General features: G+C 37.4%; 3 protein-coding genes across 3 annotated transcripts; 1 reads left to right on the top strand and 2 right to left on the bottom strand.

The window, feature by feature from the left end:
• Nucleotides 1-650: 650 nt before the first annotated feature.
• On the top strand, nucleotides 651-1,583 carry LOC129687596 (olfactory receptor 149-like). Its single transcript, XM_055622057.1, has one exon. The coding sequence runs from the start codon at nucleotides 651-653 to the stop codon at nucleotides 1,581-1,583; it is 933 nt and encodes a 310-aa protein (XP_055478032.1).
• A 5,044-nt stretch (nucleotides 1,584-6,627) lies between these two features.
• On the bottom strand, nucleotides 6,628-7,554 carry LOC129687597 (olfactory receptor 8D1-like). The gene has a single exon (XM_055622058.1). The coding sequence runs from the start codon at nucleotides 7,552-7,554 to the stop codon at nucleotides 6,628-6,630; it is 927 nt and encodes a 308-aa protein (XP_055478033.1).
• Nucleotides 7,555-14,174: 6,620 nt separating this feature from the next.
• Nucleotides 14,175-15,116, bottom strand: LOC129687609 (olfactory receptor 8D2-like). Its single transcript, XM_055622075.1, has one exon. The coding sequence runs from the start codon at nucleotides 15,114-15,116 to the stop codon at nucleotides 14,175-14,177; it is 942 nt and encodes a 313-aa protein (XP_055478050.1).
• Between the last annotated feature and the right edge of the window lie 10,691 nt (nucleotides 15,117-25,807).

Genomic DNA, 25,807 nt, shown 5'->3' with positions numbered 1-25,807 from the left:
TATATATATATATATATATATATATATATATATATATATATATATATTCCTAAATACAGCCTGGTTCATCTGTATGATGCTACTTGCGTCTTTGCTTTCAAGGCTGACTGTTTCCTATTGCATAACCAATTGGTGTGCTCTGCCCTGGGGAAGAACGCTCCCACTTGTGTTTTAGTTATCTCAGGAATTCACCCCAAAAAGTCTCAGCCCTAGAACTGTAACTCAACTTTGAACTAAACAAGAGAGCAAAGAAGAAGGAAGGAGACTCTCTCTTATGAATGGGGTTGTTCCTTGGGAGTTTATTCTTTTTCTGTTGGCTTCCTTTTGCTTAGCTAAATTGTTAATAAAATTGTTTTCTGCCTAAAATCCTAAATATAATCTTCGGCAAAACAGGCTCTATGACAAGTTCAAATCAAGGTTGGACTTTAGTACAACGCAGCAAAAACTTATATTATACTTGTAATTATACTAATAAGCGTTTACTGTCTTCACATTGTTTTTCCTCACTGTAGGTCTGCCTCCATAACATAAGGGTGTTTGTTAGACAAACAAAAACAAGAACAACAAAATATGCATGAGAGAAATCCCTGGGCTGACTTCAGGGTTTGTGTCTTGGAGGCCAGTGTTACAGTTTAGCCATTCACCAAGCTATGAGGAATCTCTCCGTGGTGACTCAGTTTCTCCTGCTGGGCATCCCGCACACAGAGGGTCTGGAGACCATGCTCTTTGTCCTGTTTTTGTCTTTATACATCTTCACCCTCGTGGGAAACTTGCTCATACTCCTCGCGATTGTCTCCTCCAGTCGGCTTCACACGCCCATGTACTTCTTCCTGTGCCAGCTCTCAGTGTGTGACATATTCTTCCCTTCTGTGAGCTCTCCCAAGATGCTGTTCTACCTCTCAGGTCACAGCCGAGCCATCTCCTATGCCGGCTGTGTGTGCCAGCTCTTCTTCTACCATTTCCTGGGTTGTACTGAGTGTTTCCTGTACACAGTGATGGCCTATGACCGCTTTGTTGCCATATGCTATCCACTAAGGTACTCAATAATCATGAACCACAAAGTGTGTGCCATCCTGGCTATAGGGACATCATTTTTTGGCTGTATTCAGGCTACCTTTCTGACCGCTCTCACCTTCCAGTTGCCCTACTGTGGCCCAAGTGAGGTGGACTACTACTTCTGTGACATCCCTGTGATGCTAAAGCTGGCTTGTGCAGACACATCAGTTCTGGAGATGGTGGGGCTCATCAGCGTGGGCCTGATGCCTCTCAGCTGCTTCCTCCTCATCCTCACCTCCTACAGCTGCATCCTTTGCTCCATTTTGCAGATCCACTCTGCTGAGGGCCGGCATAGAGCCTTTTCCACCTGCAGCGCCCACCTCACTGCCATCCTTCTCGCCTTTATGCCAGTGGCCCTCATATACCTCCAGCCCACCCCCAACCCCTGGCTTAATGCAGCTGTTCAGGTCTTGAATAACCTGGTCACGCCCATGCTGAATCCTTTGATCTATAGCCTGAGAAATAAGGAAGTAAAATGTTCTCTGAAGAAAGTGCTACAGCAAGTGCCAATTATGTCTAAAAAGTAATAAAGACTTATATCCTAATAGTGTAATCATACTATATTAAAAAGCTAGTCCTTTCTGTGTAATGGATAATGCAGATATCACCGCTGCTTTGAACACTTGAAGATCAAAGGCAAATTACTCAACGCGAACTAATAAATTGTTTTATTAGCAAAAATTATTTCTGTCCAGTTGGCAAATTACCTGGAACTTTCTTTTCCTTTGCCTGACCTATGCTCTATTCTCAACAACTTTTCTTTCACTTCTTCCTTACTCTACTCTTTCTTCATCAGCGTGTGAGTTTCTAATTATCTCCCTAAGTATCTGCAATAAGTAAGCTCTAATTTCAAAGTCTTGAGGTTCTTGATAGAAATGGAAGCATTTCAGTCACATGGCTTTTCTATCCATTTGTGACTTCTGAAACATAACTAAGTCAGTGGAAATCTTACCACTGGGTGGGACCCAATCGTGCTATTATGGATGAAACAGAGTAAGTTAGACATAGTAGGCAGGGACATTTGCTGAATGGAAGACAGGTTCTATTGGTTTTCCTCTCCAGAAAAAATGAATTTGGAGTCGGAATTGTCAGCACACCTGCATGACCTTAAAAGGCCAAGTTGATTTGTCATTTCAGACACTTTGCTTACACAAAAGCTGTCACATGTGTGTTCTCCTGTAGATTTATTTTCCCGCTATGTGCATCAATGATAGACAAGGAGAGACCCTGTCTTATCTATCTATCTATCTATCTATCTATCTATCTATCTATCTATCTATCTATCTATCTGTCGATCTATCTATCTATCATGCAGGTCTGTGGGAATGTTTACATCTATGCGAGTGTATGTACTCTGTGTATGTGCATGTATTATTTGTAGTCCAGAATATAATCTCTGCTCCTTTGAAGCCAGAGTTACAGGAATTTTTGAGATGCCTGAAGTAGATTCTGGGTTCTGAACCATATCTCTGGTCCATTCTTTTTAAAATTAATTTGTATTCTTTTTCTTTATAGGAACATTTATTGCTTGTGGGTATAAGGAAAATTATGTAGAATATAGTTAAATATATTGGTGGTGTATTAAAATGACAGTTGCAAGTTCTCTTCCAAGATCCATGACTTCACTAGCTCTATGTAAGAAAAAAAATAATGAAAAATAGAGGCCATGAATTAAAAAGAGATCAAGGTGGGCCACATAAGAGAGTTTGGGGAGACAAAAGAGAAGGATAAAATGTAATAATAATGTAATATCAAAAATAAATATTTTCAAAAAGCAAAATTAAAAGAACAAATATGATACAAGCAACATTTTTTCTTTTTTGAACAAAAAAAGTATTTATGCAGTTTTTGGTCACTAGATGGGATGGTGAAAGCGGAGGCAAAATGCTGATTAATGAAGTGTAAGGGAACCAGTACTGACACTTGGTAGATCCTAGACATGACAAGTTTCTGTTTAAGGCCTTTTTGTCCTAGTTGCCTCATGTAGGTCTCAAAGAAAATGGCTTGGTTTTGTAGCATGTGCAAAGAGCTTAGTCTATTTAGTACTATTTAGTACATAGAAGTGAATCATTGTACTTTTTCTGTCACAAATTTTTATGGGCATTAGTTTTTCCTCTGTAACTTGGGTGCTGTATTTCTCTTTAAATATTTTTTTTTTAATTTTTGTTAAAAATCCTTTGTAGCCAGTCCTGAAGATACCTGATAAAACAGGATTGGATGAATGGGGAGGAGGTCCCCCCATCAGTGGACTTGGAAAGGGGCACAGTGGAGATGAGGGAGGGAGGGTGGGATTGGGAGGGAATGAGGGAGCGGATACGGCTGGGATACAGAGTTAATAAAATGTAACTGATTAGAAAAGAATAAAATTAAAAAAAAATCCTTTGTTAAAAATTTAGATGAAGGCTTTGGGATACATCAAGCCAATAACCTAGATCCCACTTTTTGAGCTTTTCTCAAGGATCTATATTCTCCCAAATTAATGTAAAAATAAGAATTCTTATGTAAAATTTTCTAACTGGAATAACAACACATTTTTTTTTTTTGCAAAATAACAGTCATGCATGTTACTCGTATTACATTTATTCGTTAATAAAGAGGAATAAATCTTCATTGTTCTTAATTATTACAAATCGTATCCATAGCCAATAGTTCATCAGATAGGAGTGAGGTCCTCTGGCTGAACTCCTCCCTTGCTGTATTTTTTATCAGTGTTATCTATAACAACACAACTGAAATAATGAAACAAATGAACACTAAGAACATGAAAGCACGTTTTATATCTTTTTCACTGAAGAAAACAAATTAAAAAATGTAAAATATGCATATACTAAAATTGTTAAAATTAACATAATAATGAAATCAAGTTTATCCTTTAACAAACTGAACAACTGTAACTCTTATCCATAACTGTTACAGTTTTAAATTTTACCTCATTCAGAAGCAGATCAGCAATTTGATGAATGACTAAGAGGTCACTTAGCATAATTTATAGGTCTTTTATCTAGATATTTCTTTAAATTAAATTATATATAATCAGAGCAATATGGAACTAATAGAAACTTTATTTGTAACAGAATAAAATACCCTGACTGATCACCATTAACTAAGCAAATAACTGATAAGTCCATAAAATAGTATTCCAAACAATAAAAAGGGTTTCATAAATAAATATTTAAATAATTATTTTGGATAAAGCAAAGCTAAGCACATATTAATAAAATATCTGTTTACATGACATGATAGAAATGCCAATCACCAGTATGCTGTGGTAATATGAAAATCAGCTATTGTTTATGAACTGAGGTCAAGATAAGAATTGTGAACATAATCAACTGTTGTTTTGAGTGCAGAAATAATTCTAAAATTTATAATTGTCAAAACCAATCTTTATTCTTCTTACATAAGTGCAGTTTCATGTGCTTCAACTTCTCATGAATAAGTTTGTGTATGATGATGTTTCTCTAAAGTAAAAAATGGCTATCTAGAGCCATAAAAGTTTGTAAATTAATTGTGAAAACTAGTATATGTAAATGTTGAGTCTTTCTATTCAAGCATTAAGTTTTCACCCTTTCACCCTTTACTTCTGTATCTTTTGGGCATATTTGAGAATTTCCCTCGGATAAATCCTTCACTCTTTTTGTTCAGTACATGTACATATATTATTCTATCGTCTCCTCATTGCTTTACAGTTGGGTTTATGTCTTGTAGCTAGATAAATTTCCTAATGAATTCTGAGTATTAATTTATCTCTCAACATCTTAATAAAACTTTAGGCTACTTTGTTTGTTTGTTTATTACAAGTTATTTACTTTGTATCCTGGTTGTATCCCCATCCCTTGTCTCCTACCAGTCCTACCCTCCCTCTTCTCCCCCTATCACACTCCCCTAGTCCCCTGATAGGGGAGGACTTCTATCTGACCCTATCCTCTCAGGTCTCATCAGGGCTGGCTTATCACTGATTCTCTAGGGCTTTGGGAGTAAGCTAATATATTGTCTGCAATTAAAAATAAATGTTTTTCTTCTTTCCTCATCTTTACACTTCCTGGGGATTTCTTATAGCACATGAATAACAATTGCTAATTGAATAACAATTTATATTTAATAATAAATCATGATGGGAAGGGTATATACTTCCTTTACTTTCTCTTAGTCTTAGTATGAGGAGTTTTTGACTCATGAAAAGTCAAAAGGTAAATGGAAATCAAGGACTGTGAATACTCTGAACAGAAAAAGAAATGTTAAACCACATTGAGCAGAAGCTACAGAAGAAACTGCCAATCTTTTCTACAAGTGCTTTTCCTGTGTTCCTTTCAATTTTCTTGGGCATTTGTCTTGTTCTCTCAAGGATTAATGGATAGGTCCACAATCCAGTTCCATATTTATAAAGATTAAATATTAGTGAGTAGCTCACTACCTCTCACATTTCAGCTTTTCTTTCAAAAACTAAAATAAAATTTGTACTCTGATAGTTTTATACATGTGTATGATGCATTTTGCATTTTGATTATTTTTAATTTCATCTCTCTTCTTCTTCTGTATACTCCTCTTTTTCCACATTAATCTTCTTTTTCACACTGTCTATACATGTTTCTGTCCCCTGGTTATGGCCAGGAACACCTTTGTCCTTGGGGTTAGAACTATGTGTTGGAGTTTTATGAGCACATTGATGACACAATGAAGAGAGTGTGTCCCAGCTCTCAGATTCCATAAGTACTCTATCAATCAGTTCTATGATTAGAAATTATTACTAATGATTCTCCAAATAGGTCTAATTCCAATTTGCCTCATAAATATTTATGTTTATACCTTTAGGCAAAATATATTCTCAACATTAATGAGACAAGCTTCTGTTTACACTGAACAATGGTAAAAAAAAAAAAGACTCATGGCTTTATAAGATGCTAAGCATAAGTGATATATAAAGTCTGAAGCCTAAGCAACTCATTTGTACTACTATCTCCTTTAACGCTAAAGAAACATTGCAGATGAGGGGGAAGAAGGGAATGTAAGAGCTATAAGATAAGAAGAAAGCAGTAAAATTATATAATCCAAATATGACACAGTCATTGTAGTCATGAAAAAAAAAAAGCCTGTACCTTCTTTTACTGAGCCTACACAAAACAGAATAACTCACAGTTGTTCAAGGATAGTGAAAGGGCTCATGGGACCAAACCCTCTATTGCTGAGCTAGACTTACAAAGGTTTCAAGAATCAACTATTGAATATTAGGATGAGAAGAGTCAAGTTAGAGAAAAATCTGACTTATCATTTAATATATATAAAAGAAAAAGTAGTTTTCTTCAAAGCGCTGATCCTAACTTTACAAAATCATTTTCCATTTCATTGGAAAACTGAATCAACAATACATGGTAAAGCATTTTTTAAAATATGGATTCTTGATGTAATTCTGTGGTATAGTGTTGAATAATATACAGGATACCCTGAGAGTAATCTCAGTACCACAAACATAGATATGCTGTATAGTTCAAGAGAGAAATAAAAACTAATAGAAAGAAAATTTTTCTTTAGAACAATTTACTTCTCCCATCTATTATTTGCCAAAAGTAAGACTTATTTTCCTACCAAGAGCATGCCCATTGCTTTCTTTACATCTTTGTTCCTCAAACTATATATTAATGGGTTCAGCATGGGGATCACTGTGGTATAGAACACAGAAGACACCTTCTCTTGCTCCAGGGAGTTGTTTGAAGGAGGCTTAAAATACATGAAGGTGATAGACCCAAAGAAGATCCCCACAGCCATGAGATGAGAGCTGCAAGTTCCAAATGCTTTGGACCTGCCCTGAGATGACGCGATGTGAAGGATGTTGCAGAAGATGAAGACATAGGAGATGGCAACAGCTAGGGTGGGTACCAAGGTATTAATCCCGGCAATGATAAATAGGAGAAGTTCATTGAGATGGGTGTTAGAGCAGGAGAGGTTGAGGAGAGGTAGAACATCACAGAAGTAATGGCTTATGATGTAGGATTTACAGAAACTCAGTTTCATCATAGCGCTTGTGTGTGCCAAGGCAGACAAAACACCTAGGATGAAAGCAACCATCACTAACAGTGAGCAGAGTCTAGAGGACATGATCACATTATACAGCAATGGCTTGCAGATGGCCACATAGCGATCATATGCCATGGCAGTTAGGAGGTAACCTTCGGCCACCACAAAGATCACAAAGAAAAAGAGCTGGGCCATGCACTCAGAATAGCAAATCAAATTCTTCTTCCCAAGAAAGTTGACCAGCATCCTGGGTGTGATGACAGTGGAATAGCAGAGATCAACGAAGGATAAGCTGCTGAGGAAATAGTACATGGGAGTGTGCAACAGGGGGCTGACTGTGATGAGCAGGATCATGCCCAGGTTCCCCACTACTGTCACCACATAGATGCCCAGGAACAGGAGAAAGAAGGGCAGCAGGAGCTCTGGCTTCTGTGTTAACCCCACCAAGACAAACGCAGCGGCCGTGGAATGATTCCCAGTGCCCATTCTTTGATGAGTTCTGTGAAAATGGAAAATAAGACTTAGGTTTGCTATCATACTACAATGAATATCCCTGATCTCATATAAAAAAGTTACATTATGGAAGACCTGTACTCCTCTTCTGAATGTAGCCAAAGCTTCAAAAATAGATTAGAAAAGTGTCAAGGGTGTTTTCATCTCCTGTCCAGGAACATCTAATGTATTACTTTCAAATTTCTCTTTAAGCCAGTTGTGAATTTTGATTACAAAATAAAGTGCTTCCTCACTGACTTAAAATATTTGTCTCCTGTATTTAGCAGCAAAAACAATTTTGACCTATGAAGAGAAAGAACATTTGCTGACAGGTGAAGATCAGAAATTCGGTGTGTATTTGCTCAAGCATTTAGCTACACAATTCATGGATATGAACAACATTGCTGTGGCTTTGAGCTCAGCTTTGGCTACATAGGCATAGTAAAAACCTGAGTTCTTGTTCAATAATTTCTCAAAAACACATAACAATCTAAGTGAACCAAACAAAAAAAATAATAATAGTAGTAGTTGCAGTAGTAGTAGTAGCAATAAAACAGCTAGAATAAAAGGTGGAGAAGATTGTGGAAGAGTCCAGCAGGGTTTTTTTTTTTTTCTAGTTTCTTTATATACATTTATCTTCAAAATACACACAAACAAGAAATGAATTCTCAGCCCCACAACATTGAAAATTGGGTTTTTTTTGTTTGTTGTTTGTTTTTTTTTTTTTTTTTTTTTTTTTAAGTCTCTGGTTGGAGGGAAGTTAGACAGGTACCTGAGTAAAAACATGGAGTTACTCCAAGAAGGAAAATATCTCTGACCAGTAGTACTCACCCAACAGCTTTCAGATCCCAAATGTGTTAGTAAAGGCTGAGATACAGCTGATTCCCCAGTATTCTATGATAAAGCACAGCTCTCTATGGTAACAGTTGCCCCAAGATTCACAAGGAGAGTTTCCTACTACTCTATCATTCTCAAAAGTATCAACTCCTTAGTACCCTAATCATAAGATAAAGATCTGTCACTTATGAAATCCATATGACCAATGGAGAATCAGTACAAGACAGTAGCTTTTGATCCTATATACGCTAAAAAGAATACTATTACTATAAACCTGACCCTTCAAGTAGTTGATGCTCCCAATGGCTTTAACCCTGGATCTAAACAAATAAAAGTATGTGCGTGATTTCTTCTCTCAAGAGCATCAAAATATAGTGGGTCGACCCTTTTCCAATATGAAATGCTTTTCTTATGGAGGCATTTTACATGACTGTTTGTGTTGTCAGAGTGCAGTTTATATATTTCTGATGTAGAAATCCAGGTTAGGACAATTTAAAAGTAGATTCAGAACTTGAGTAGAGGGTGTATGCTTACAGAACAACCCTTTCACTGGTTTTGCATAAGAGATAATTAATATCTTATCATCTGACACTTATCATCTAACTAACCACAAACCTGAGAGGATGAGATTGTCGATATAAATAATTTAGGTGTCAAAGGATGGTCCATGTTTCTAAAGCATACCTGAAAAGGCAATTCTACATGATGTGGAAGTTGGACAGCAGGAAGACAGGCATAGTGTCCCTTTGTAATGAACATCCTGAGCATGAAGCTCATCCCAGACAGGCTTAAAGCAGCAAGGGAGCAATTCCAACAAAGAGTATTTTATTTCAGAATTTAACCTAATGGAAAATAGATGTTCCTGGCCTTAACAGAACATATCAAAAGGAATATTAAGTATTTGGGGAAAAATGTAAAAACATTCTTCCAAAGTATCCTTCCAATGAAAGAAGCACTTGTGTGAATAGTTTTGAGCTATACTTCCCACAATATAATCTTATGATGATCTATGAAGACAAAGAATAAAGCCAATCAGAGTAAAGTACTTGTGATTTCAAATGAGCATTTCTATAGTACTCTCATAGACAGCCAGAGTGAACATATGTGTATTAAAATCACCGAATACTGTAGCTGGAAACTTCATAATCTCAGTATCTCCCATGTCTTTTGGGCAACAAAAATACAAATTAGAATAAAAAGTTGAAATTATGGATATATTCAGCATCAATAAAGGCTTCATTTCAAATTTCATTGCTGATCAGTTTGACACTTTGGGCAAGTAATTTAATTAATTTTATGTGAAGTGAGAATATGAATACAACTTTATACAAATCCCTATGAGAAATCAGAGCCATGAGTATGAATACTCAATATATAAAAGAGTAATCAACATTTAATATATACTTAGAAACTTCAATATGGTCATACAGTGTACAGATGTGAAAATATATCAGGTCGGAAGGACGAATATAAATCTGTGTATTTTTCTTAATTCAAAACTCTTCACCTAAGTGCAAGTGATGAAAATATGTTAACATTTGAGACTATTTGGCTTTTATGCATTTTTGACTTTGGAAGTTTAGAGTGAAGTTGGAAATGACAAGCACTGTACAGGAGGACTTAGAAAAACCGTGATATTGAACACCCTTTATCTTGTAAGGTGTACTTTGTCTAGCACTTCTGAGGCCAGAAGGAAACAAAGAAGAGATAGTTGTGGTGGATGGATTAATGATCTGTCTCCTCATGATCTGAGATAATTGTCTCAAGATAAACAAGAAAGCAAGAATTTCTATTTCACAATGGATGATATGTTGGTTTTTCTCCTTGCTTGTTTCTTCTGGAGACATATGTAGCCTAATGTACAAGACACAGCTTCCTAGTAAATACATTCTATAGAAACACTTTAGGAAATCAAAACTTCAAAGTCATGAATTCCCAGGGACATTCTCTGTACTTCAGCTGGTTAAATTTGGACTGGGAATCATTCCTTTAGATTGTGTGACCCAGTAATAAAAAAGTAACAGAAGACGATGGGAAAACAAATAGGGAGACGTTAGCTGCTGAACAGAATATTGAAACAAATACTCCCAGGTAAAGCTGAGATGTTGCATGTGAGTGCACATAATTGTTACAGCAACTGTCCTTCAATGAGATGTCATACTGTTGTCATAAATGAAACTGGCACTTACCTGGGTCCCGAACAAGAGGCAAAGTTCTTATAAACTGCTTGGTTTCTTTTTCATGAAACATAAAATTATTATGATGTTCAAAGAAATATCTTCTTTCTTACACAGGTTGTGTCAAGTACTGAATTAATATTTTTGGCTCAAGTGTATGTTCAATATTCATCTAATATCACAAACTATCACTATCCTAAAGCAGAGCATGCTTAGCTTCCCAGAACCTATAATCATGGGTGTGGAAAGATACAGAGCTTTTATGTGGTGCTCCTGAGACTTGTGACTCATTAGGAAAACAAAACATTCATGAGTTCACAAATCCCCTATAGTCCCCAGCATTTAAGAACAACCTGCAAAAAAAGACTTCTGGACCTCATGTTACCAAGTGTTCCAAAAGTAATGATGATTGTAGGAAAGAAATCCTTACTGTGTATTCACAAGTTGTCAATGAAGATACGAAATTAAGTCTGATGTCAGTTGCTGGGTTTTGCCTAACATTTTATTATTTTTTTCATACAGAAAAGAATTTCTTTTGTTTGGCTTCAAAGAACTTAAAAAAAAAACAATCAAAAACAAATAAATGCTTTGTACTTTATCTGGATGGCCCATAGAGGATAGCTGTTTATGAGCAGGAACTAAAGAAGGTCCCAGGCACTCAAGTTGCCACCATCATGTAGCCGAGTCACACATGTGTGCTCTGCCCAGTCACAAGCCCAGATACTCTGTACTTTTGAAGATTTCCCCCATTACTGCCTCCCATTACTGCCTTCTCTCCTGTTTTCTTTTTTGTTTTGTTTTGTTGTTGTTGTTTTGTTTTGCTTTGCTTTGCTGTTGAGGTAGAATCTTGCTGTCTAACCCAGGACTCAAATTTGCAATTTGCTTACTTCAGCATCCAAATGCTTAGATCACACATGGTCCAACTGCTTTGATTCTTATTTTAAAAAAGAACAGGAAACAACCTTGAAACCTACCACAGAGGGCCTCTGAAAGCTTCTGCAGTATAGACTATCAAAGCAGATGCTGAGTCTGATGGCCAACTGATGGGCAGAGTGAATGAAATTTTATGTAAGAAGTGGGAAATAGTAAGACCTGGAGGGGACGGGAATGCCACAAGGAGAGCAACAGAACAAGATAATTTGAACACAGGGAACTTCCCAGAGACTCATACTCCAACCAAAGACTATTCGTGGAGATGACCTGGAACCCCTGCACAGATGTAGCCCATGGCAGTTCAGTGTCCAAGTGGGTTACATAGTAATGGGAAGAGGGACTGCTTCTGACATAATCTGATTGGCCTGCTCGTTGATCACTTCCCCCTGAGGGGGGGAGCAGCCTTACCAGGCCACAGTAGAGGACAATGCAGCCACTTTTGATGAGAACTGATAGACTAAGATCAGAAAGAAGAGGAGAACCTCCCCTATCAGTGGACTTGGGGAGTGGCATTCATGCAGAAAGGGGAGGGAGGGTGGGATTGGCAGGGGAGGAGGGAGGGGCTTATGGGGGGATACAAAATGAATAAAGTGTAATTAATAAAAAATTAAAAAAAGAATATTAACTGAAAAAATTCCCATATAATATATCCTGATTACTGTTTCCCCTCCATCTGATCCTCTCAGATCCTCATCGTACACCCTCCTATCTGGATTCAATAACTTTCTGTCTCTCATTAGAAAACAAACAAGCTTCTAAGGGATAATAGTAAAATAAGATGGACCAAAAAACAAACAAACAAACAAACCAAAACAGGAAACCCTAACACATCAGAATATAACAAAACAAAGAGAAGAAATAGAGCCTAAGAGAAGGCACAGGAAACAGACACAGAGACCCTTTTGTTTGCACACTTAGAAATCTTATAACATTGAGTTCCTGTTAGAAATAGTCCTTGTTCCCCTTACTATGAACTCAATGGCTGACTCTTTGACCTCCCCACCCCCAAGGGAGGAGCAGTCCTGTTAGGCCACAGAGGAGGACCTTGCAGCCATTCCTGAAGATACCTGATAAAATAGGATCAGATGAATGGGGAGGAGGTCCCCCCCTATCAGTGGACTTGGAAAGGGGCAGCAGGGTGGAGATAAGGGAGGGAGGGTGGGAGTGGGAGGGAATGAGGGAGCAGGATACAGCTGGGATACAGAGTTAATAAAATGTAACTGATAAGAAAAAATAAAATTATTTAAGAAAAGAAATCTTATAACATTATTAAACTGAAAGCTATCATATATATGCGAAGGACCTGCAGGACATATATATATGTCCCTGACACAACATTACGAGGCAAGGAAACCCCAAAGATGCCAGTGAGTTTGTTTTCTGTTGACCATCTACAGCTGGGCATGAAGTCAACCCACAATAGTAGTTTATTTTCTCAACGAGTCTCCCTTGGAGAAAACCAAATTTTCATTTGCAAGTATAGCTTCTGTGTCAGGGATGAGGGCATGTGTCCACTTCTCCTTTCAGCCCTAAGACAGCATCTGTTGCAGACTCCTGCAGGCCATGTGCTGGCTGCCTCAGTACCACTGGAATCTTCAGTTTTAAGTGTCTTTTTATTTGTAAGAAAACTGATTGGCTTTAAGCACACTATACATACTTTTTTGTTTGTTTGTTTTGAACACAATTTGATGAAGGTGTCAAAATTCAGCATACATGATGAAATTTAAACATTATAAAGCCTAAAAACAACAGCAGATGTCAGATAATCAGAGGAAAACATAAGGTATTCATTGTTAATGAAGAATGTATTTCAGTGTGTAATTTTAGTTTTTCACAATGTAAGAGGTATAGGTGTAGAAAGTTTTTTATTTTGAGGATCCCATTTTTTTTCCACATTTGTCATTTCCATGCCATTTTCTTTGTGAAATCAGTGATATGTCTCCAATCTCTGCAACTTTTTTTTTTCCTAGAACAGTTTATATTGGAATTCGAGGAAAAGCACTCTTTATAAGGATCTAATGACAAAATGACAAAGCGTTGCCTTGAACTGTATACTGATTTTTTTTTACAGTTGTTGTAATGATTTCCATAAATACAGTGGCTTTAGTTAGCAGGAACTTGTTAAATTAAGATTGTAGGGAGATGTTTAAAGTTAACTTTAACTGGCCCAAAACTAATACTTGGACTGCACTTCTCTACTTACAGAATTTCCAAGAGAGAAAAGATACAAATTGTCTGAGTGCCTTGCAGCTGCTGGAATGCTTTGCTATGTGCCTGCATCATTCTAGTTTCTTCCTAGTGGCCATAAGCGGAAAGTATGTGTATAAATTCGTTTATGTGCAAAACATTCAGGAAGACCTTTCTTTAAATATACCTCTGCTCTCTTTAGTGTCCAGCCTGTGATTTTCATATTGTAATGGTAATATTTTAGTATTTATAAACCCTTCCTCCTCTATCAATTTCTATTCTTCTTAAAGATTTTCAGATATTACACTAGTCATTAAACGACTATATTTTTTGATAATCTACAAGACTATCCTAATCTACAAGACAATCATAAAATAATCATTTCTAAAGAATGATTTTTGTTCTCTGGAGGGACGAAAAAATACAAAGAAGTTATGAGAACTTCTCACATTTCAATTTTGTTTTCTCAATTTGTTAGGATTACTGCCTTCCCCCAAGCACCTTTTTCAGTGCATTCTTCACATCCTTGTTCCTTAGGCTGTAAATGAGGGGATTTAGCATTGGGATCACTGTGGTATAGAACACAGATGACACTTTCTCCTGTTCCATATTATTGCTGGATGGTGGCTTGAAATACATGAATGTGATAGACCCAAAAAAGATGCCTACAGCCATAATGTGGGAGCTACAGGTGCCAAAGGCTTTGGACCGTCCTTCAGTAGAGCGGATACGAAGAATGCTGGTTAGAATGAAGGCATAAGAGATGATGACAGCCAGTGTAGGTGCTAGGGTATTAATTCCACCAATAATAAACAGCAGTACCTCATTGATATGGGTGCTGGAGCAAGACAAAGTCAACAAGGGCAGGATATCACAAAAGTAGTGGCTGACAATATTAGACCCACAGAAAGACAACATAGTCATTCGGGTGGTATGAACAGTAGCCCCAAAGACACCCAGTAAGTAGACCACAGCCATCATTATGGAACAGACTCTGTGAGACATGACAATGTTGTAAAGCAGTGGGCTACAGATGGCAACATAGCGGTCATAGGCCATTGCTGTCAGAAGGTAGCCTTCCGCAATGACAAAAATGAGGAAGAAGTAAAGCTGAGTCATGCATTCCAAAAAGGAGATGATGTTCTTCTCAGATACAAAGTTCACCAACATCTTAGGAGTAATGACAGAGGAATAGCAGAGGTCAATAAAGGATAAATGACTGAGAAAATAATACATGGGGGAGTGAAGTTGAGAACTGATGGTGATTAAGAGGATCATGCCCAAGTTTCCCAACACTGTGATCACATATATTACAAGAAACAGTAAGAACAGGGGGAGCTGAAGTTCTGGGCATTTTGTTAGTCCTTCGAGGATAAAGGCGGTCACTGAAGAATGGTTCATAGTAGCCATTTTGTACAACATAATACCTATAAGAAAAAGGAAGGTAGAGGGTTGACTTTTATATTTTGATTCTCTTTTGATGGATTCAATCTCTGAAAATCCCATGTTTTCCAAGTATTTGTGCGATCCAAAGAATTTTCAAAATTTACTTTTGTTTTTGAAATTATAATATAACAGCATCATTTCACTTTCCCTTTTCTCCCTCAAGCCCTCCCATATACTTTTTGTTCTTTTTCAAATTCACTCATTAATTTTGTTATATGCATATACTTATGTGTGGATACATATATAGTCCTTATTTATCCTGCTCAATTTGTGTCATGGTACTTGCATGTATGATTTCAGGGATGATCATATGGTAATGGATAAGAAATTATTGTTCTCTTCCTAAGAAAGATGATGTCTCCTGCTTTTTATGTTCCTTAGTTGTCTGCAATGCTTTGTGTAGATTTGAGACCTCATGAATAGTCTTTAAAAGCTTATAGACAATGACTGAATTTAACAGGCTTGGCTGCACCTCACCTTATTGACTGTTCCTCTTTAAGCAATGTCTTATCATTTTGTTCACAAAATGTAACTCTAAGTACTTTAAATTAAGCATAATTATAAACTTAACCCTAATCATTCCGTTTGTATAATTAAAATAAGACTACTTACCATTTTCACCTGAGTACCTGCCAAAGAGAATATCAGCTTTATAAAATTGTAGCTAGCCATAGAGCTCAGATAATCTAAAAATGTTTTCTTTCAATTTCTTGGGGTATCATATGAATCAACATCATACTCTCTAAAGCTAGGAGCACAGACACAATAATCGGAGTTTCTAATTTTAGGAACACAGACACTTAAATAAAGGAGATTCTGGGTATAAAGAAAAAGATTATGGAAATGGCTCTGTTCACCCTAAACTTGCATACTTTCCTTTATCTTCTCGGAAGGGAAAGCTAGAATGGGTTACGATATCCACCTTCTAGAGATGGATGTACAAAAGAGAAATATGGTGCTACAGTCTGTTTATAAAGTACAACTGAGTCCAGCCTCGTCCTTGAAAGAGCAAAGTCAAGCTGACTTTCAGGTGTAATATATGAACCACGAATAAATCAGTGCTTCCTTTACTTACATCATTTGAAGACAATGTCTCACTGACCTTTCTTTCAAAACTCTCAGATCAGAACTCCAAACTTACTTTCTTACTTATTTAGCATTTTCCAAAACCAAGCAGACTTGAAATACATGTTTCATCAAAAGTTAATGTTCATAATTTTTATTGAATAATTTTCAAAACATTCCCTATAGGCTGCAGAGATTGCACAGCAGTTAAGTGCACTGACTGCTCTTTCAGAGGACCTGGATTCTTGTCCCAGTATCTAACTGCCAGCTTACAACCAATTGTAACTCCAGTCTGAGTTTCAGACACCAGCATGCACAAGACACACTGTCGTACATGCAGACAAAAGACCATGTACATAAAATTAATGTAATAATATAAAATGTTCCTAATGTTATGACAGAGATAATATTGGAGATTGATATGGCTTTAAATTATATATTGTTTTCAAAAATACAAAAAATAAATTGAGAAAATATTAATGCATACAATAAAACAGGCTATTTTTTTTGTATGAAAAATGGGTTTAAGATCCAAAATTTTTTCAACATATTTTCAACATTTTAATTGTATTCACCATAGCTGTGTATTTAAACCCAGGATTTGATGAGATATTACTATTGGAAAGAATACAATAGGATAGGATCTCAAAAAAAAAAAAAAAAGGATTAATGAATCTGCATCACAAAAACAAGGGAAGAAGGTTATCTTCCACCCTGGGCTGCATAGCAATAACCCACCCCACAAAACAAAACAATATAAAATGGGCCATGCTCTGAGGGGCAGTTCCAGAGTTACTAAGATGTTAAGCCTTTTAAGAGTGACTGGGCACAGGGGTCTTTTCTGAGACTGATACTCCAACCAAGAACCATTCATGGATATAACTTAGAACCTCTGCTCAGTTGTAGCCCATGGCAGCTCAGTGGCCAAGTGGGTTCCCTAGTAAGGGGAACAGAGACTATTTCGGACATAAACTCAATGGTTGGATCTTTGATTACCTCCCCCTGATAAGGGAGCAGTCTTACCTGGACAGAGGAAGACAATACAGCCTCTCCTGATGAGACCTGATAGGCTAGGGTCAGATGGAAGGGGAAGAAGACCTTCTCTATCAATGGACTTGGAGAGGGGCATGAGAGGAGATGAGGGAGGGAAAGTGGGATTGGGAGGGAATGAAGCAGGGGGTTACAGCTGAGATACAAAGTGAATAAACTGTAATTAATATAAAAAAATAAAAATTTAATTAAAAAAAGAGTGACTGTGAAAGTGGAACCCCATAAGATGCATGCTCTAAACTTGAGCAGTTAATGATATGAATCAAACCAACAGAATTTTATTTTTTACTGATAGAAATGATCACACCCTGCAGGTCAGTAGAAAGAGATATGCAGCAGTTAGTGACACTTGGTAGGTACCACAGTTTTGATTGGGTGCAAAAATAACTGACTGAATTTCCTTGAGTAAGGAAGAGTTGTCCAAAGGATTTTGAGGCTTAAACTGTTCATCTGTTGAAGCAAACAAATCCCATCATCTTTTTTTTTTTTTTTCTGCAGAGCTCAGTAGGAGATAAACAGGAATATCCTACTTATCTGGATATGCTTAATCAGTGAGCTTTAACTTCAGGGTTACCAAACGATACCATATTTATACAAAACTAATTCAGAGATCCTAATAGTCATGTCCTAAGATTCATTCTCTTATCAACCCACAGACATCCCTCTCATCTCCATGCTTTCTTAGGAAATACTTTCCATGCACATGGAAAAGGTCAAAATAAAAGAGTAAAATTAGAAATGTTTAGGAAGACATATGAAAGCTACTACCCCAGCTGAGAATCACAAAAAGATCAGTTTAAAAGAAAGAGAAGTGGGCTATGGTATCAATTTAAAAATAAATAAAAAAGTTCTCAAATTGCAAACTTATCTAGATATTAGAAAATTTTGTCATGTTAGAATACACTTATGTCCAAATAGTTCATATAAAAATTTATATGAGTGTTTTGACGTTATCATCTCAAAGAAGCAGGAAAGCCTGACACCATATTTAAATTTCCTAGCAAAGTAATCCATAGTGCAAGTCACAGATGAACAAAAAATCAGATATTATGCATGTAATATTTGACTTAAAATGAAAGATTATATATAATAAAAAATGAAAATGAGCAACTTCCAACTGCATAGGTCATGCGCTCTCTGTAGGTGACAATGAGATGTTGGTTTTTGTCTCTTCCTGTTTTGTCCCCTATCTTTCGCACCTACAATTATACTGTCTTCCTAGCTAAATAATACACAATGGTATCAGACAGAACAGTTGTTGCCGCCATTCTTGATATCCATAAACAAGTACGCAAGAAAAATAACTGGTTATTCAATAGGTAAGAATACAGATGCTCACAGGATCTATTAAGGTACTCATGAACTAACCAGCACTTAAACACACACATGCACACGCACATACAGAGGCACATGAAATATATGTGTGTCTAGAATGAAATAAAAGTTGAGATTTTTGTTTCTTTGTTTAACATAAACTATGGAAATTTTTCCTATAAACCCCTAACCTTTAAACATATGACTAGAACAGTCAACATTCAGGAAGACAATGAAAAAAAAAAAAAAAGAGAGAGAAGTTATTAAATCCAATTGACCTTTACTATGCTGTTTTTACAGCAGTTTTTTTTTTTTGTTTTGTTTTGTTTTTTTTGCAATGGTCCTGTTTTAAGTCATGTAAAAAGTAAGTGAATATAATATCAAATTAAATAAGCCAATATATGTTTTAGTTTTTTATAGTTCTATAACGTTATGGTTAGGGAGATGAATCTGTAGTATTGATGAACTAATTATTGTTAAGACCATTTGGACACTAAAACTCATGTATCATCCAATTCTTATTCAAGTTCTGAGAATTTGACATCTACTTACCTTATGATGTTTGCTTCAAACACAGGGATGCTATATTGTCTGAAAGTTTAAACTAGGACTTAGAAATACAGAAGTAATTCATTCTCAAAGGTGCACAAACTCTCTGAAGAGTTGGCCTATTTGTAATACATGATTAATGAAGAAAACAAATTACTGCATTGATGATCTTGGAAGCATTTCACTGCCTCGGGGATTTGACACTATTAACAAAACTCAATAATAAATCCCATGTTGTCTTTCTATAATACTCTAGAATTTATAAGCTATTTTACGAATGTATTTTTTTCTTTTGTTATCTGAATCCTACTCTAGTAGAGATCAATCAGTCTTAAAGGGATTTACTCTCTGGAAAAATAACTAAACTTTCCTGTTCACTAGTCTGTATGTTTTCTATTACAGAATCTGTAAAGATACAGGGTGCCTCAACTACTATTGTTAAAAGGTTAAATGTGCCATGTGCAGGGGCACACTCTTGTAATCCCAGCACTCAGGAAGGCAGAGGCAGGTGGATCGCTGTGTGTTTAAGGCTAGCTTGGTATAAAAAGCAAGCCTAAGACAGCCAAACAACCAAGGCTACACACAGAAACCCTGTCCAGAAAACCAAAATTAAAAAAAAGAAATACTAAATATAATTCAATCATCTTTCCTGAAAAAAAAAAAAAAACTGACCTCAATAATTTCATTAGTTTAGCTTATTTGTCTGAATCCTACTATCTGCCTTATGACCTAGAACCACATGATCCTGAACATCATATGAAACCATTGGCCACTCAAAACATGTAAAATCATGCAACTGGTATCTCTTTCTCATATTTTCTTATTTTGTTGAAACAAAATATATCTTGAAGCACAATTTCATTGATATCTAAGCTCACCTGAAAATCATGATACTCCTTGGCCAGCAAGGCATGCACCATCTTATTTAGCTTTGAAGATCTTTAAACTTTATTTGTTTGTTTGTTAAGTCTGTCTTATATTATATCACAAACTCAGTTTCCCCTCCTGCCTTTCCTCCCAGTTCCTTTCCCCTCCTCCTCTCTCCCTCAGATCCACTTCTTCATTTCCCTTCACAATTAGTTCTTTGAGACTAATTTTGATCATTTTCACTCTCCTCAAAATCTTTCCAGACTGAGTCTTCATTTCATGCACACATAAGTTGCTGAAATTTTTTTTATTTATTGGCTTGTTTGTTCATTCAGTTGCTCATTTATTTTAAACTCCAGACTAATTGCTGATGCACAATTTTTTTTCCTACTTTTTTATTCACTTTATATCCTTTTGTAGGACCGTTTCTCTTCTCTTCCCGGTCTCACCCTCCTTCCCTCTCCCCTTTCTCCTTTTCTTTTCTGAGGAAAAGGGAAGCTTTCTTTTGAATCCAGTCCAACTCATCAAGTTGCATCAGGAATGAGCATGTCCTCTTCCCCTGTGGCCAAGCAAGGCATCCCCTCCAGGGAAACATGATCAAAAGCTGACAAGTGAGTCCATGTCAGATGCAGTCCTCACTTCCCTTACTAGAGAACCAGCATGAAGCCTAAGCTTCCCACCTGCTATATTTTTGTAGAGGGCATAGGTCCAGTTCATGCATAGTCCTTGGTTGATACTTCAGTCTCAGCAAACCCCTCTGGGCCCTGGTTAGCAGCCTCTGTTGTTTTGGTGGAGCTCCTGTCACCTCCAGGGCCTTTTCTCTTTCCTTCCACTTTTCCACAAGACTCCCTATACATCACCCTATGTTTGGCTGTGAGTCTCATCAGTTTTGAGGCTCTGCTGGGTAGAGCCTCTCAGAGGATGACACTGTCAGGCCCCTGCAAGCTCAGCAGAGTATCATTCATAGTGTCAGGGGCTGGCGCTCTCTGATAGGGTGAGTCTTTGGTTGGGCCAGGCACTGGCGGGCATTCCCTAAATCTCTACTCTACTGTTCTTTCTTTATCCCTTCACATCTTGTATGCAGAGTAAATTTTGGGTCAAAGTTTTTGTGAGTGGTTTGGTGTTCCCCTCCCCTTGCTTAGAGACTAGTCTAGTTAGAGGGTGTCCTCTTCAGCCTCTATAGCCTATGCTACTAGGACTCTCTGCTTGAGTCTCCTTCATATTCTCCCAAGAGCCTACCCTGACTTAGGTCTCCAGCTTAGCACAGAGGTGTCCCCACCCTCAGTTTCTCTTTTCTCTACAGGCCTTCTGACTTCTCGCCCTTGCTTGCCCCAGGTCTGTTCTCCTTTTAACACTCTGCCTTCTCTCCTGCCTTGTTTCCTGTCTTCAACCACTACCTTTGTCTCTTCTGTCTCCACTTATGAGTGAGCTTTATGCATCCCCACTTGGGTCCTGTATGTTATCTTCTTTGGGTCTGTGCCTCTTAGTATGCTTATCCTAAAGACTAAAATTCACTTACAAGTGAGTACATACCATGTGTGCCTTTCTGGGTCTGGGTTACCTCACTCAGGATGATCTTTTCTACTTCTATCCAATTGCCTGCAAATTTCATTATTTCCTGTTTTAAATAGCTGAGTAGTATTCTGTTGTGTAAATGTGTCAGTTTCTTTTTCCATTGTTCAACTGAAGGACATGTAGATTGTTTCCAGATTCTGGAATATAGTTGAGCAAGTGCCCTTGTTGTATGGTAGAGTGTCTTTTGGATAGAGACCAAGGAAAGGTAGAGCTGAGTTTTGAGGTAAAGGTATTCACAGTGTTCTGAGAAAGTGCCTGATTGATTTGGAAAGTGGCTGTACAAGTTTACATTTCCCACAACAATGGAGAAATGTTCACCTTTCTCCACACTGTGGCTAGCCTCTACTCTCACTTGAGATGGTGATCTCCACCATTCTGACTGGTGTAAGCTGGAATCTCAAAGTCATTTTGGTTTGCGTTTCCCTGATGAAGTTGAGCATTCTTTAAGTGCTTCTCCACTATTTGAGATTCCTCTGTTGAGAATTATCTGTTTATTTCGGTAGCACATTTTTTAATTGGATTATTTTGGTTTTTGGTGGTTGAGTTCTTGAGTTCATTATATATTTTTTATATTAGCACCTTGTCAGATGTAGGATTGGTGAAGATCTTTTCCCAATCTGTAGACAGTCATTTCATTCTATTTGCAGTGTCCTTTGCCTTGTAGAAGCTTTTCAGTTTCAAGAGGTCCCATTTATTAATCGTTGATCTTAGAGCCTGTGCTGTTGGTGTTCTGTTCAGGAAGTTGCCTCCTGTGCCAATGAGTCTGAGAGGCTCTATCCCTCTTTCTCTTCTAATAGATTTAGTGTGCCTGGTGTTATATTGAGGTCTTTGATCCACTTGGATTTGAGTTTTGTGCAGGGAAATGACTAGCACCACTTGTTGAAGATGCTGTCTTTTTTTTCCATTGTATGTTTTGTCAAAAATCAAGTGACCATAGGTATGTAGATTGATTTCTGGGTCTTCAATTCACTGTCAATGATCAACCAGTCTATTTCTATGCCAGTACCATGCAGTTTTTATTACTACTGTTCTGTAGTACAACTTGAAATCAAGGATGAAGATACCTCCAGAACTTCTGTTATTAAATAGCGTTGTTTTAGTTATTCTGGGTTTTTTGTTTTTGCATTTGAAGTAGAGAATTTTTCTTTCAAGGTCTGTAAAGAATTGTGTTTGTATTTTGAAGGGAATTGCGATGAACCTGTAGATTGCTTTTAGAAAGATAACCATTTTTACTATGTTAATCATATAGATCCACTAGCATGGGGCATCTTTCCATCTTCTGATATCCTCAAAGGAATGGATATAGAAATTGTGGTACATTTACACAATGGAATACTACTCAGCAATTAAAAATAAGGAAATCATTAAATTTGCAGACAAATGGTGGTAACTAGAAAAGATCATCCTAACTGAGGTATCCCTGAAGCAAAAAAGACACACATGGTATATACTCACTTATAAGTAGATATTAGACATACAATATAGGATAAACATAGTAAAATCTGTACATCTAAAGAAGCTAGGCAAGAAGGAGGAACCAGGGCAAGATGATCAATCGTCATTCAGAAAGGCAAATGGGACAGACATCAGAAGAGGGAGAAAACAGGGAACAGGATAGTAGCCCACCACAGAGGGCCTCTGAAAGACTCTGCCCATCAGGATATCAAAACAGATGCTGAGATTCATAACCAAACTTTGGGCAGAGTGCAGGGAATCTTATGAAAGAAGGGGGAGATAGAAAGACCTGGAGGGGATGGGAGCTCCACAAGGAGAAAAACAGAACCATGAAATCTGGGCCCAGGGGTTTTCTGAGACTGATACTCCAACCAAGGATCATTCATGGAGATAACCTAGAACCCCTGCACAGATGTAACCCATGGCAGGTCAGTATCCAATTGAGTTACCTAGTAAGGGAGACAGAGACTGTCTCTGACATAAACTTATGGGCTGGCTCTTTGATCACCTCCACCTGAAGGGGGAGCAGCCTTACCAGGCCACAGAGAAAGACAATGCAGCCAGTCCTCATGAGACCTGATAGTCTAGGGTCAGATGGAAGGGAAAGAGCACCTCTCCTATCAGTGGACTTGGAGAGGGGCATGGGAGAACAAGAGGGAAGAAGAATGGGATTGGGAGGGAATTAGGGAGAGAACTACAGCTGGGATACACAGTGTAATTAATATAAAAAGATAAAAATAAAGATATCTGTCCAGGGTTTTCTAGATTTAGAGTTTCTGATGAGAAATCAGGTGTAATTCTGATAGGTTTGCCTTTAAATGTGACTTGGCCGTTTTCTCTTTCAGTTTTTAATATTTTTTTCTTTGTTCTATACATTTAGTGTTTTGGTTGTTACGTGGCAGGGTGCTTTTCTTTTCTGGTACAATCTATTTGCAGTTCTGCAGGCTTGTCAGTGTATAAGCCTCTCTTTCTTTGGGTTGGGGAAGTTTTCTTCTGATTTTGTTGAAAATATTTTTTGGACCATGGAACTGGGAGTCTTTTTCTTCTATTCCTATTATACTCAGGTTTGTTTTTTTCATACTGTCCCAGATTTCTTGCATGGTCTGTGTCAGGAGCTTCCTAGTTTTAACATTTTCTTTGACTCATGTATTGATTTTTTTCAATCGTATTTTCTACCCCTGGCATTCTCTCTTTAATCTCTTGTATTCTGTTAGTGGTGCTTGTATCTGTAGTTTCTGTCTTCTTCCCTAGGTTTTCCATCTCTAGGATTGTCTCAGATTGTGTTTTCTTTATTGCTCTGGTTCCATTTTTAGATCTTGAACAGTTTTATTTATTTCGTTCACATGTTTGATTATAGTTGCATATATTTAATTTCTTTAAGAGATTTGTTCAATTCTTTTCCTGTTTGATTGCACTTTCCTGTGCCACTTTGAGATCTTTAAGGCCTCTATCCTTTTCATAATCTCAGTTTTAAAATCTTTATCTTGTACTTCCGGTGATAGTATCTACAAGGCTTGCTGTGGTAGGACTGCTGGTTTCTGCTGGTGCCTTGTTGCCCTAAATTTGTTGCTTGTATTCCTACACTGGCCTCTAGCCATCTGGTTGACTATGATGTTTGCCAGCCTGGTAGTCCATCGACTGGATTCACTGTATCCCAGGTGGGCCAGGCAGATGGGAAGCAGGTAGAATGATCTCCAAGCCAAAAGCTGTCCTGGGGTCACAGTGGCCTCCATGGGATAAAGGACATTTGCACAAATATTCTTGAATGTGTTGTCTTCCATTGGTATGGTTGACTTATAAGTGGCTACATTCTTAGGAAAACAAAACAAAACAACTGTTTCTGCCTTTCTAGCAGCTAACAATTGCCATTAACCTCCTGGCTATGGGTAGGGCTTGTGTTAAACTTCCCTCTCTATTCTAGAATTTGTTCTTTCTTGGGCTTGCTCAGATTCTGTATGTGCTGTCTTAACCCCACCCTGTGAGTTCCTATGTGCAAATATCTTCTAAATATTTTTGTAAATATTTGTTTTTTGATTTTTTTGAGATTAAAACATTATTGTACCATTTCCTTCTTTTTTTTTTATCACACTCCAGTATCTACCATGTATTTATCTCTTCCTCTTTCTCAAATTTATGTCCTCTTCTTCATTAATTGTTGAATAACTACACACACACACACACACACACACACACACACACACACACACTAAATATATGTATTCCTAAATTCAACCTACTTGGTCCATCTAATGTTTCATATATATATGATTTCAGAGATGACAATGTGCTTTTGGTAAACTTATTTTAAATATTCAAGACAGCCAACCCATGTGTGTATGTGTGTGTCTCTCTCTCTTTTGTTTTTATTTATGTTTTTATTAATTAATTCAATTTACATCTTGGTCATAGGTCCCTCCCTCTTCTTCTCTCAGTCCCACCATCTCTCCTAAATTCCCTCCCTATATTCCTCAGGATTCCTACCCAGACACCCCAGCTCATCTTTTCTTTTTTTGGGGGGGGTCTTTTTTTTAATTCTTTATTAATTACACTTTATTCACTTTGTATCGCCCTGTGGTTCCCTCCCTCCTCCCATCCCAATCCCTCCCTTCCTCCACCCTCTGCATGCATGCCCCTTCCCAAGTCTTCTTCCTTCTGATCCTAGTAAATTAGGTCTCATCAGGAGTGGCTGCATTGTCTTCTTCTGTGGCCTGGTAATGCTGCTTCCCCCTCAGGGGGAGGTAATTAAAGAGCAGTTGGGTGTTACTGTCTCCCAACACCTTTTCTGTAAAGCA

Source organism: Psammomys obesus, unplaced genomic scaffold, assembly GCF_907164565.1.
Source record: "Psammomys obesus unplaced genomic scaffold, mPsaObe1.curated_primary_1811, whole genome shotgun sequence".
NCBI lineage: Eukaryota > Metazoa > Chordata > Mammalia > Rodentia > Muridae > Psammomys > Psammomys obesus.
Note: the sequence above shows the minus strand (reverse complement) of the source record. Positions and strands in the feature narration are given on the sequence as shown.

Bases quoted from the DNA above. Each gene is read 5' to 3' on its own strand.
- LOC129687596 (XM_055622057.1), top strand. From the start codon at position 651: ATGAGGAATCTCTCCGTGGTGACTCAGTTTCTCCTGCTGGGCATCCCG.
- LOC129687609 (XM_055622075.1), bottom strand. From the start codon at position 15,116: ATGTTGTACAAAATGGCTACTATGAACCATTCTTCAGTGACCGCCTTT.
- LOC129687597 (XM_055622058.1), bottom strand. From the start codon at position 7,554: ATGGGCACTGGGAATCATTCCACGGCCGCTGCGTTTGTCTTGGTGGGG.